At 40.5% G+C, this 14,403-nt stretch overlaps 1 protein-coding gene across 3 annotated transcripts in view; it reads right to left on the reverse strand.

Moving 5' to 3' along the window:
* LOC124035609 (tubby protein-like) overlaps window positions 1-9,589 on the reverse strand; it is a 93,638-nt gene extending 84,049 nt beyond the window's left edge. For all 3 annotated transcript variants that reach the window (XM_046349144.1, XM_046349142.1, XM_046349140.1), the window contains exon 1: window positions 9,392-9,589. In XM_046349144.1, the coding sequence (XP_046205100.1) occupies window positions 9,392-9,447 (56 nt within the window). In that variant the 5' untranslated portion in view covers window positions 9,448-9,589. The remainder of the gene's footprint in view (window positions 1-9,391) is intronic.
* Between the last annotated feature and the right edge of the window lie 4,814 nt (window positions 9,590-14,403).

Consider the following 14,403-nt stretch of genomic DNA (forward strand, 5'->3'; position numbering starts at 1 on the left):
TGTCAGCTATGACATCACACATTGACTTTGAACAAAAATCTATTTTGGTTATTGAACTACAGTAAGTTGTCACGATTTCCGCCGAAGTCGGCTCCTCTCCTTGTTCGGGCAGCGGTTCGGCGGTAGACGTCACCGGTCTTCTAGCGATCGCCGCTCCACTTGTCATTGTTTCATTTGTTTTGTCTTGTTTCCCTGCACACCTGGTTTACATTCCCTAATCACACTACATATATATTCCCTCAGTTTCCCCCATGTCTTTGTGTGGAACTGTTTTGTTACGTGTTTCATGTTACGAGCCAGGCTGGTTTTTCCACGGGTACCGTGTTGAACCAGAGTTTGTTTAATTGTTTAACTTATGCATGATTGTGACTGTCGCTCTTTGCACTTTTGCCAATTGGCTGGAGATTGACGCAGTTGCTTCTGTCTGTTGTCACTTCTGCCAATTACAGTGTGCGCCTGATCACAACTCTCCGCTCTCCTGTACCAGACTTCTTACCAGCAGCCTGACATAAGTGAAGTGGATTTAAATCTGGTATTGGAATTGCGGTAACAGAATTTCATCATGGATCCCCGATTTGTACAACACAGAAATGCATAATTATGGATATTAATGTCATTCACTTCATGATGATCTATCCTAAATAGCTACACAAAATGTATAAATATACAATATCCTCCTTTGCATATTTGGGTATTATTCTACACACTGGCTATTATTTTAATGAGCTCTGCCCCCAAACAAGACCACATTTATTGGTCTGGACTAAATCTGAACCAATACTAGATATCTATGTTTCACTAGTTTGACATCAAGTATAGCACAGTAGAGCTCAGAAGAGTACAGTAGAGTACAGTACAGCAGAGTAGAGTTCAGAAGAGTACAGTAGAGTACAGTACAGCAGAGTAGAGTATAGAAGAGTACATTAGAGTACAGTACAGCAGAGTAGAGTTCAGAAGAGTACAGTAGAGTACAGTACAGCAGAGTAGAGCTCAGAAGAGTACAGTACAGTACAGTAGAGCTCAGAAGAGTACAGTAAAGTACAGCAGAGTAGAGTTCAGAAGAGTACAGTACAGCAGAGTAGAGTTCAGTAAAAGTAGAAGACAAAGTAGATTATAGTTCAGCACAGTAGAGCTCAGAAGAGTACAGTAGAGTACAGTATAGCACAGTAGAGTTCAGTAAAAGTAGAAGACAAAGTAGATTATAGTTCAGTACAGTAGAGCTCAGAAGAGTACAGTAGAGTAAAGTACAGCACAGTAGAGCTCAGAAGAGTACAGTAGAGTAAAGTACAGCACAGTAGAGCTCAGAAGAGTACAGTAGAGTAAAGTACAGCACAGTAGAGCTCAGAAGAGTACAGTAGAGTAAAGTACAGCACAGTAGAGTTCAGTAAAAGTAGAAGACAAAGTAGATTATAGTTCAGTACAGTAGAGCTCAGAAGAGTACAGTAGAGTAAAGTACAGCACAGTAGAGCTCAGAAGAGTACAGTAGAGTAAAGTACAGCACAGTAGAGCTCAGAAGAGTACAGTAGAGTAAAGTACAGCAGAGTAGAGTTCAGTAAAAGTAGAAGACAAAGTAGATTATAGTTCAGTACAGTAGAGCTCAGAAGAGTACAGTAGAGTACAGTATAGCACAGTAGAGTTCAGAAGAGTACAGTAGAGTAAAGTACAGCAGAGTAGAGTTCAGTAAAAGTAGAAGACAAAGTAGATTATAGTTCAGCACAGTAGAGCTCAGAAGAGTACAGTAGAGTACAGTGTAGCACAGTAGAGTTCAGAAGAGTACAGTAAAGTACAGCACAGTAGAGCTCAGAAGAGTACAGTAGAGTACAGTACAGCACAGTAGAGCTCAGAAGAGTACAGTAGAGTAAAGTACAGCAGAATAGAGTTCAGTAAAAGTAGAAGACAAAGTAGATTATAGTTCAGTACAGTAGAGCTCAGAAGAGTACAGTAGAGTACAGTAGAGCTCAGAAGAGTACAGTAGAGTACAGTAGAGCTCAGAAGAGTACAGTAGAGTAAAGTACAGCAGAGTAGAGCTCAGAAGAGTACAGTAGAGTAAAGTACAGCACAGTAGAGCTCAGAAGAGTACAGTAGAGTAAAGTACAGCACAGTAGAGCTCAGAAGAGTACAGTAGAGTAAAGTACAGCAGAGTAGAGTTCAGTAAAAGTAGAAGACAAAGTAGATTATAGTTCAGTACAGTAGAGCTCAGAAGAGTACAGTAGAGTACAGTATAGCACAGTAGAGTTCAGAAGAGTACAGTAGAGTAAAGTACAGCAGAGTAGAGTTCAGTAAAAGTAGAAGACAAAGTAGATTATAGTTCAGTACAGTAGAGCTCAGAAGAGTACAGTAGAGTACAGTATAGCACAGTAGAGTTCAGAAGAGTACAGTAGAGTAAAGTACAGCAGAGTAGAGTTCAGTAAAAGTAGAAGACAAAGTAGATTATAGTTCAGTACAGTATAGCTCAGAAGAGTAAAGTACAGCAGAGTAGAGTTCAGTAAAAGTAGAAGACAAAGTAGATTATAGTTGAGTACAGTATAGCTCAGAAGAGTACAGTAGAGTAAAGTACAGCAGAGTAGAGTTCAGTAAAAGTAGAAGACAAAGTATATTATAGTTCAGTACAGTAGAGTTCAGAAGAGTACAGTAGAGTACAGAACAGCAGAGTAGAGTTCAGAAGAGTACAGTAGAGTACAGTACAGCAGAGTAGAGTTCAGAAGAGTTCAGTAGAGTACAGTACAGCAGAGTAGAGTTCAGAAGAGTACAGTAGAGTACAGTACAGCAGAGTAGAGTTCAGAAGAGTACAGTAGAGTACAGTACAGCACAGTAGAGCTCAGAAGAGTACAGTAGAGTAAAGTATAGTACAGTACAGCAGAGTAGATTACAGTAGAGTACTGAAGAGTACAGTAGAGTAAAGTACAGCAGAGTAGAGTTCAGTAAAAGTAGAAAACAAAGTAGATTATAGTTCAGTACAGTAGAGCTCAGAAGAGTACAGTAGAGTAAAGTACAGCAGAGTAGAGTTCAGTAAAAGTAGAAGACAAAGTAGATTATAGTTCAGCACAGTAGAGCTCAGAAGAGTACAGTAGAGTACACTACAGCAGAGTAGAGTTCAGTAAAAGTAGAAGACAAAGTAGATTATAGTTCAGTACAGTAGAGCTCAGAAGAGTACAGTAGAGTACAGTAGAGTACAGTAGAGTACAGTAGAGTACAGTAGAGTACAGTGTAGCACAGTAGAGTTCAGAAGAGTACAGTAAAGTACAGCACAGTAGAGCTCAGAAGAGTACAGTAGAGTAAAGTACAGCAGAATAGAGTTCAGTAAAAGTAGAAGACAAAGTAGATTATAGTTCAGTACAGTAGAGCTCAGAAGAGTACAGTAGAGTACAGTAGAGTACAGTAGAGTACAGTAGAGCTCAGAAGAGTACAGTAGAGTACAGTATAGCACAGTAGAGCTCAGAAGAGTACAGTAGAGTAAAGTACAGCAGAGTAGAGCTCAGAAGAGTACAGTAGAGCTCAGAAGAGTACAGTAGAGTAAAGTACAGCAGAGTAGAGTTCAGTAAAAGTAGAAGACAAAGTAGATTATAGTTCAGTACAGTAGAGTTCAGAAGAGTACAGTAGAGTTCAGAAGAGTACAGTAGAGTAAAGTACAGCAGAGTAGAGTTCAGTAAAAGTAGAAGACAAAGTAGATTATAGTTCAGTACAGTAGAGTTCAGAAGAGTACAGTAGAGTACAGTACAGCAGAGTAGAGTTCAGAAGAATACAGTAGAGTACAGTACAGCACAGTAGAGCTCAGAAGAGTACAGTAGAGTAAAGTATATTACAGTAGAGTACAGTACAGCACAGTAGAGCTCAGAAGAGTACAGTAGAGTAAAGTATAGTACAGTAGAGTAAAGAACAGCAGAGTAGAGTTCAGTAAAAGTAGAAGACAAAGTAGATTATAGTACAGCACAGTAGAGCTCAGAAGAGTACAGTAGAGTAAAGTACAGCAGAGTAGAGTTCAGTAAAAGTAGAAGACAAAGTAGATTATAGTTCAGTACAGTAGAGTTCAGTGCAATAGTTAATCTACTGTACTCTACACAGTACTATGCTTTTGTTTGCTGTACTGTGCCATCCAAACTTGTGAACCCAACTGTGGTTAATGACTACTATGATTTCCCATTGTAGTCAATTCAATCACAGAAATTCCATTACCCATTTTTTTTTTAAATTCCGTTACCGATTTGGTAACGAAATTGAGTTTTAATAATTCATAAACAAAATTGATATCAGTAAAAACACTATCTAAATGATAGGTTTACCTATACTTGTTACGTCTGTGAATTTTAATTATCATCCCTCCTCATGAGGGAGAGAAAATAGAAAATATCTTAAAAGATACAGCATGTGGGTTTTTGGTAACGGAATTTCAAGCCACAAGGCAATGTTTCTTAAACTTGCAGAAGGCAGAAAAATGTATCCAAAACTAAATATATGTGTTGATAGTAGTTGGCAAGGGTCTTTGATGTATTTGTAGTACTAAATATATGTGTTGATAGTAGTTGGCAAGGGTCTTTGATGTATTTGTAGTACTAAATATATGTGTTGATAGTAGTTGGCAAGGGTCTTTGATGTATTTGTAGTACTAAATATATGTGTTGATAGTAGTTGGCAAGGGTCTTTGATGTATTTGTAGTACTAAATATATGTGTTGATAGTAGTTGGCAAGGGTCTTTGATGTATTTGTAGTACTAAATATATGTGTTGATAGTAGTTGGCAAGGGTCTTTGATGTATTTGTAGTACTAAATATATGTGTTGATAGTAGTTGGCAAGGGTCTTTGATGTATTTGTAGTACCTTTAAGGACTTTTTCTGGTAGATGTTTTGCAAGACCCCTTTTTCATCTGTTTGACCAGAAATCAAAGCCTTTGCTCATTCCACATTTTTAGGACGGAAAAGGGTTGAAAATGGATATGCCGTAATAAAAAAATGTTAAAAAGAGACTCTTAGCTTTCATTTGACATGCTCCTATGTTGGTGCTCATGGGTCCTTTTAAATGGAACTAACCCTGTGTTACTGAGACAGAACACTATTATCAATAACAGTAAGACAGACAGGTTAGGAAATCATATCATTTTTCTACTCTATTTAGTCATACGATTAAAGTAAATAGTGCTTCCTGTCTTTAGATCAGTGTCTACATAGCATATGAACTCGTACCAAAGTTTATATGTTAGTACACACAGTAATATGTATGTGCGTGTGTGTGTGTGTGCATTTAATGTACTATGCACCGTATGTCATTATTGGCGTTACAATATTAACAGCCATGAGCTATGTTGTATGCCTGCCTAGCGCCTACAGTGTCTCTGTGTGTGTGTGTGTGTGTGTGTGTGTGTGTGTGTGTGTGTGTCATTCCCCTCCACTACACAGATTATAGATGTGAGCTCTCACAGGTCGGTACCCCGTGTCATCACCCATTCATCTGTGACGCAGAAGCAGGTGTGCAGCGTGGACCATCCATACTCCAACAGTGCATTAACCCCCAGAGATGTTTTCAGAAATACAATAGCAGCACACACAGAAAATGGCTCACTCTCACCAACACTACACACTAACACAAAAAACATCAAATGATTACGTAAAAAGTTTACCCTGCAGTAATGCACTTTATTGTAGTCCTGGCTTCATTATTGCATTAAATAATTGATATGTAATAGGTTCCTTCTGTAAAGAAGGAATTGTTAGAGGTCCATAAATAAGCGCTGTAAAACTGCAATGTACCATGTGAGGCGATACCAAATCAGAGACCAATGAGAACTCCTGGCATTTATGTAGATGTTTTCAGCAGACACACAATAATTATGAAAACACAATCTGTGAGAATGTGATCCCCTCCTCTCGTTGAATAGTATCTCCCCTCACCACCTTGGCTCTCCATCGCTCTGTGGTTGCTGTGCGTACTGGCTGCCAGGCCTGTTGAACTAACACATTGTGAGTGCACTGCTCCTACCTTCGCAGGCACAGCCATGAATTACGATGCCTGAACAAACACACACCTGGTCCATGAGCAGAGCATATTCAAACCATAGCAGCACCGTCGAGTCTACATGCGGCCCAGAAACATTTTCTAATGAACCTGAGGCCAGCCGGGGGGGAACTCATAAATTGGAATGAAAAATGTAAGCATTTTAAATCAGGATCAAATTCCCCTCTAACAGTGAGAGATGCACAGCATAGAAGCTGGAGCAATCATTACTTACATTTAACATACCATACCCATAGTATCGTAGCCAGACTAAATACATACAAGAGCTGCTGTTTAGTTTGTAAGTGGGTTATTAACTGTGGATGTTGATATTTGTTGTTTGTGTCAGCTGCCTTTTTATGACTGTATTGCAAGTGTCAAACCTGCGTGACACGTGTCTGATGGAGTGCCATTTCATGTGTACTGCATACAGACATCACTAGTGTGTCAAACATGGATCAAGCACCACAGTAATGAATGGCTTCTGGCATCTCTCCACACAACAAACCATTACATCTCTCTCAGTCACATTTTAGGAGCAGAGCAGCCTGCCTCTATTCATTTGCATGTTATATACAGCACCTACTCATTCCAATGTTTTTATTTATTTGGACTATTTTCACATTGTCGAATAATAGTGAAGACATCAAAACTATGAAATAACACATGGAATCATGTATCAACCAAAAAAGGGTATTTTAGATTCTTCAAAGTAGCCACCATTTGTCTTAATGACAGCTATGCACACTCTTGGCATTCGCTCAACCAGCTTCACCTGGAATGCTTTTCCAACAGACTTGAAGGAGTTCCCACATATGCTGAGCACTTGTTGGCTGCTTTTTCTTCACTCTGCGGTTCAAATCATCCACAACCATCTCAAATAAGGTTGAGGTCGGGTAATTGTGGAGGCCAGGTCATCTGATGCAGCACTCCATCTCTCTCCTTGGTGCCCTTACAAAGCCTGGAGGTGTGTTTTGGGTCATTGTCCTGTTGAAAAACAAATGATCGTCCCACTAAGTGCAAACCAGATGGGATGGCATATCGCTGCAGAATGTTGTGTTAGTCATGCTGGTTAAGTGTGCCTTGCATTCTAAATAAATCACAGACAGTGTCACCAGCAAAGCACCCCCACACCATCACACCTCCTCCATGCTTCACGGTGGGAATCACACATGCAGAGATTATCCGTTCACCTACTCTGTGTCTCACAAAGACACCGCATTTGGAACCAAAAATCTCACATTTGGACTCATCAGGCCAAAGGACAGATTTCCACCGGTCTAATGTCCAATGCTCGTGTGTCTTGACCTTTATTGGTGTCCTTTAGTAGTGGTTTCTTAGCAGCAATTTGACCATGAAGGCCTGATTCACGCAGTCTCCTCTGAACAGTTGAAGTTGAGATGTGTCTGTTGTGCTGCAATATCTGAGGCTGGTAACTAATGAACTTATCCTCTGCAGCAGAGGAAACTCTGGATCTTCCTTTCCTGTGGCAGTCCTCATGGGAGCCAGTTTCATCATAGCGCTTGATCGCTTTTGCGACTGCACGTGAAGAAACTTCTTGATCTTTTCCGTATTGACTGACCTTCATGTCTTAAAGAAAGATGGACTGTTGTTTCTCTTTGCTTATTTGAGCTGTTCTTGCCATAATATGGACTTGGTATTTTACCAAATAGGGCCATCTTCTGTAAACCCCCCTACCTTGTCACAACACAACTGATTGGCTCAAATTCATTAAGAAGGAAGTAAATTCCATAAATGATATTTTAATATTATAAGGCACACCTGTTAACTGAAATGGTTTCCAGGTGACAACCTCATAAAGCTGGTTGAGAGAATGCCAAGTGTGTGCAAAGCTGTGATCAAGTCAAAGGGTGGCTATTTGAAGAATCTCAAATATAAAATATATTTGTATTTGTTTAACACTTTTTAGGTTACTACATGTAAATACTACCTCAACTAACCGGTGCCCCCGCACATTGACTCTGTACCGGCACCCCCTGTATATATTGTTATTGTTTACTGTTGCTCGTCAATTACTTGCTACTTTTATTTCTTATTCTTATCCGTATTTTTTTAAACATCACTGTTGGTTAGGGGCTCGTATGTAAGCATTTCACTGTAAGTATTCGGCGAATGTGACTAATAAAATTTGATTTGATTTCACGTGTCATTTCATAGTTTGGACGTCTTCACTATTATTCTACAATGTAGAAAATAGTTCAAAATAAAGAAAAAACCTGGAATGAGTAGGTGTGTCTAAACATTTGTCTGGTACTGTATATCATGAACACAAAAACATCAAACATCAAGAATGTGTTACTGCCTAGGAGACGTGCTGAGAGGCTTCAGCTTAATCTCCCTCTCTTCTCCCCACCCCCATTGTTGCACAGAGCTGAAAGAAATTGTATGAAGCTGTAGGAGACCCAGAATCTCTCGCCGCATTCTCTTGGGATGCCCAATCAGCACAGTTACGGTGTCTAGAATACCAATCACAATGTAAGAGCTTAAGAGAGCCGGGCCACAAGCATCCCACTGGGCACAAACGTCAATTCAACGTCTATTCCATGTTGGTTCAACGTCATTTTATTGAAAAGAGGTGGAAACCATGTTGATTCAACCAGTGTGTGCTCAGTGGGATGTTGCTTACTGACTGACTGTGTGTGCTTATGTCTGCTGACCAATAAGGAAAGGCCTTATAGTCAGAACATAAAGACTAGCAAGCAACGCTCTGTACTGTAGCGGTTTGATGCAGAAATAGACAAATAAGTTATTTCCCCACTTACTGTACCAGTGCTGACAAAGCTTACTACAACTCAAATATACTGAAAGCTGTTTCAACTGACCACGAGTTAAAATAAGAAAAGAAAAAACAGAAAATGTAAGTTACATGACATACAGCCTCCTAGGATCCGTCACATTGTATTTGTTTCAGGAAATCAACATTGACCAGAAGCAATATGGTTGTAGTATCACAGACAAATCACTGCTTCGACACACACACACACACACACACACACACACACACACACACACACACACACACACACACACACACACACACACACACACACACACACACACACACACACACACACACACACACACACACACACACACACACACACACACACACACACACTTATCTAGGTCATATCAATTTGTCATGCCAGTGTCAAAATGCCTCATGATAACAACTGATTTACATTGTAGACTGCATGACAGCCTAATACATATTCTATCAATATCAGGATTTATATATATATTGGTTTATAAATCACAACCAACTTCTGATTAGATATGACAATGGTAGCCTGCTAAACAAAGGCAAAGGAGAGGTTCTGCTGGCAAGTTGGTGATATCATCTCGCATAACAAGGTAAATGTTGACAAATGATAAGCGCTTACCTGTCATAACTCCATCGACTGTATGACATGTTCCTGTTGCTGCTGACTCCTTCCATGACTTCTATGGGGTGTTGCTAAATAGGGTTCAACGTGACACGAAAATAAAACCTGGGTTTAGATGCCACGCCGATATTTCTCACCAGTTCTAGCGTTTCCTCCTCGAACGAATGGGAGTTGAGATGTGGTGCACATCGATTCAGGGACTCACTTTCTATAGGCTATACCATTTGGAATGTGAAGTGAAAAAATCAGTGCGCGCAAGTTGACAAGCTTGTCAATAATTTGACGAATGCATGGGTTACTCCATTTGTTGCGCGCACGCAGGCATGTTCCCGTCTATTTCGATTAAATACATCATCGTGTAATTTCCAGATCACAACGAGCAAAAACATCAAATTTCACTTGTATTTAATTAAAGTATGTATAGTCTCCATCCTCTGTAACAGTGTCCCCCAGATTGTAACGCCCGTTGGTCTCATCTGGTGATGACGTTGGAAAGGTGTAGCATTGTGATTTGAATTATTATCTGTATTTGTTGGCCTGCCATTCATTCCATTATTATTGAATTATTAATGGACAGTATTGAACTCTATCTCCTTGGGCATGATTGATAGCCTACACATGCTTACACATTCATGTTTTCTTCTGGTTGCACTGTAAACGAAAGATCATTTTCAGGCATATTCAAAGTGGTCAGAGCTATCTGTTGATATTTCTTGGCCGTGTATACCTACGTATTCTGGGGAGTTGACTGTGTTGACTGAAAGCAATGCCTTAATAACACAGAGAAATCACTGCTTCTGAACACACACACACACACACACACACACACACACACACACACACACACACACACACACACACACACACACACACACACACACACACACACACACACACACACACACACACACACACACACACACACACACACACACATACTCACACACACACGCGCGTACACACACACATTTTTTGAGCAAAATCAAATATATTTATTAACACTGATTGACAACATAAGCCAGTTACAGAAAGCATGGGTTTCATCTTTTTGGGTTGCGTCTGGAGGTGTTTGGCACATAGGCTTATTATTGCCTTTAACACAACCTGTTGACCCTTAATCCCTTAAACTCTCTCTCTCTCTCAGAGGGGGAGAGAGAGAGATGTGATGAATGTCTGACAGCCAATGTCCCTTAGGATTGGCCTTGAAGGTCGCTAAGCAAAGGCATTGAAAAAGCGGAGTGACAGTTGCCAATTTGGAGCAGTCATATAGTAGAACATATATATAGAACATAATTATATTGAAGAAAAATATATACGCAACATGCAACAATTTCAAAGATTTTACTGAGTTACAGTTCATATAAGGGAATCAGTCAATTGAAATAAAATAAATTCATTAGGCCTTAATCTATGGATTTCACATGACTGAGCAGCCAATCAGAATGAGTTTTTCCCCACAAAAGGGCTTTATTATAGACAACCCCCCCCCCCTCCCCCCAGACGATCCCACAGGTGAAGAATGTGTGGATGTCCTGGGCTGGCATGGTTACAGGTGGTCTGCGGTTATGAGGCCAGTTGGACGTACTGCCAAATTCTCAAACCAAAAAAACGGAGGCAGCTTATTGTAGACAACTGAACATTCAATTTTCTGTGAACAGCTCTGGTGGACATTCCTGTAGTCAGCATGCCAATTGCACACTCCCTCAAAACTTGAGACATCTGTGACATTGTGTTGTGCGACAAAACTGCACAGTTTAAAGTGGCCTTTTATTGTCCCCAGCACAAGGTGCGCCTATGTAATGATCATGCTGCTTAATCAGCTTCTTAATATGCCACACCTGTGGCGAGATTATTTTTTGGCAAAGGAGAAATGCTCACTAACAGGAATGTAAACAAATTTGTTCACAGCATTTGAGAGAAATTAGCTTTATGTGTGTATGGAACATTTCTGGGATTTGTTTTCCAGTTCATCAAACATGGGACCAACACTTTACCTGTTGCGTTTATATTTTGGTTCAGTGTATACAGCCCACTCCTGCCGAGGCCAAGTCCAACTCATAAGATTTCACAACATTTCTAACAGCACAACAGGATTGAAAGAGAGTGTGCGGATGAATAAAGGGGTCCCTCATTATGAGGTACATTGAAAGTTCACACAAAAATCCCTGTCAGTGACAAGAATGAGGTAAACACATATAATGGTCATCAGATTTTCTGAAGCAGCTGGTTTGGATGCCTGCCTTCCGGACTGTGACTTTGAGCCAAATGCAAAGCGAGATCTTTCATTGGGACATTGAGAGGGATTGGGATCTGCCTAGGAAGTGTGGATGAGTGGGCACCCTCCCTCCCTTTCTCCTGCCAAACCCCAGTGTCAATGGATAGACGCTATGAGGGGGTGGCGGTGAACCTTGGCAGTCTCAATAGGGGTCCCTCAGAGGCATGTTGAATCAGACCCAGACTCAATAGTAAAAGGGGTTGACTCCCTGACAACTGGGACAGGCAGCTCAGACAAACCGTGAGAGTTTGGGGATGTGCAGTAGTCCACTGAGTCACGACTTTAAAAAACAGGAGCCAGCTGAGAAATTGTGTCCCAGTGAACGGTTGAGATTATACAATACCATGTAACAATTATACAATGTCTTGTAACCTTTTCAAAGAAATCTCCCACTCCCCCCAGAGAAACTCATCATTACTGCTGATTGATGATGGTGCTGGCGAACGAGGAACAGAATTCCCTTTGATTTAATTAGGTGATTTGCAGGAATAAAGGGTGCCATTGAAATCCTTGTCCTTATTAGTGCCCACATTTTAGGCTTTTGAATACAGTAGAGTGAGTCAGCAAAACACAGGTGTAGGGTATGAAAACAAATGGTAACCAAGGGGATGCAGAAATCCATTTAAGAGAGTCACTCAAACATAAAATGCCTACAACAACATGCTATTTGTGTATTTTGGGCTTTCATTACTATTCAATTCTGAGTTTTCAAGACAGGGTTCTAGTTTGAACCATGTTAAAACACAAGGAATATCATCCACCATCATCACTGATATGTGCAATCAACAGTTTTACGACTTTGAGGCACTGCACTACCCAACATACAGTGCCTTGCGAAAGTATTCGGCCCCCTTGAACTTTGCGACCTTTTGCCACATTTCAGGCTTCAAACATAAAGATATAAAACTGTATTTTTTGTGAAGAATCAACAACAAGTGGGACACAATCATGAAGTGGAACGACATTTATTGGATATTTCAAACTTTTTTAACAAATCAAAAACTGAAAAATTGGGCGTGCAAAATTATTCAGCCCCTTTACTTTCAGTGCAGCAAACTCTCTTCAGAAGTTCAGTGAGGATCTCTGAATGATCCAATGTTGACCTAAATGACTAATGATGATAAATACAATCCACCTGTGTGTAATCAAGTCTCCGTATAAATGCACCTGCACTGTGATAGTGTCAGAGGTCCGTTAAAAGCGCAGAGAGCATCATGAAGAACAAGGAACACACCAGGCAGGTCCGAGATACTGTTGTGAAGAAGTTTAAAGCCAGATTTGGATACAAAAGGATTTCCCAAGCAGGTCCTTCTGTAGCTCAGTTGGTAGAGCATGGTGCTTGTAACGCCAGGGTAGTGGGTTCGATCCCCGGGACCACCCATACGTAGAATGTATGCACACATGACTGTAAGTCGCTTTGGATAAAAGCGTCTGCTAAATGGCATATATATTAAACATCCCAAGGAGCACTGTGCAAGCGATAATATTGAAATGGAAGGAGTATCAGACCACTGCAAATCTACCAAGACCTGGCCGTCCATCTAAACTTTCAGCTCATACAAGGAGAAGACTGATCAGAGATGCAGCCAAGAGGCCCATGATCACTCTGGATGAACTGCAGAGATCTACAGCTGAGGTGGGAGACTCTGTCCATAGGACAACAATCAGTTGTATATTGCACAAATCTGGCCTTTATGGAAGAGTGGCAAGAAGAAAGCCATTTCTTAAAGATATCCATAAAAAGTGTTGTTTAAAGTTTGCCACAAGCCACCTGAGAGACACACCAAACATGTGGAAGAAGGTGCTCTGGTCAGATGAAACCAAAATGGAACTTTTTGGCAACAATGCAAAACGTTATGTTTGGCGTAAAAGCAACACAGCTCATCACCCTGAACACACCATCCCCACTGTCAAACATGGTGGTGGCAGCATCATGGTTTGGGCCTGCTTTTCTTCAGCAGGGACAGGGTAGATGGTTAAAATTGATGGGAAGATGGATGGAGCCAAATACAGGACCATTCTGGAAGAAAACCTGATGGAGTCTGCAAAAGACCTGTGACTGGGACGGAGATTTGTCTTCCAACAAGACAATGATCCAAAACATAAAGCAAAATCTACAATGGAATGGTTCAAAAATAAACATATCCAGGTGTTAGAATGGCCAAGTCAAAGTCCAGACCTGAATCCAATCGAGAATCTGTGGAAAGAACTGAAAACTGCTGTTCACAAATGCTCTCCATCCAACCTCACTGAGCTCGAGCTGTTTTGCAAGGAGGAATGGGAAATAATTTCAGTCTCTCGATGTGCAAAACTGATAGAGACATACCCCAAGCGACTTACAGCTGTAATCGCAGCAAAAGGTGGCGCTACAAAGTATTAACTTAAGGGGGCTGAATAATTTTGCACGCCCAATTTTTTTAGTTTTTGATTTGTTAAAAAAGTTTGAAATATCCAATAAATGTCGTTCCACTTCATGATTGTGTCCCACTTGTTGTTGATTCTTCACAAAAAAATACAGTTTATATCTTTATGTTTGAAGCCTGAAATGTGGCAAAAGGTCGCAAAGTTCAAGGGGGCCAAATACTTTCGCAAGGCACTGTATATCCTATCTCGGCTCCCTCTAGTGTAGACAATGACTGAGAACAAATTAAGGAACAGGAGAGAGAGAGGAGAGAGAGATGACACGCAATAAGGTAATAACGGTAAGTTCATCTCTCTCTAAAAAGCTCTGAAG

This window comes from Oncorhynchus gorbuscha, linkage group LG05, assembly GCF_021184085.1.
Source record: "Oncorhynchus gorbuscha isolate QuinsamMale2020 ecotype Even-year linkage group LG05, OgorEven_v1.0, whole genome shotgun sequence".
Classification (NCBI taxonomy): domain Eukaryota; kingdom Metazoa; phylum Chordata; class Actinopteri; order Salmoniformes; family Salmonidae; genus Oncorhynchus; species Oncorhynchus gorbuscha.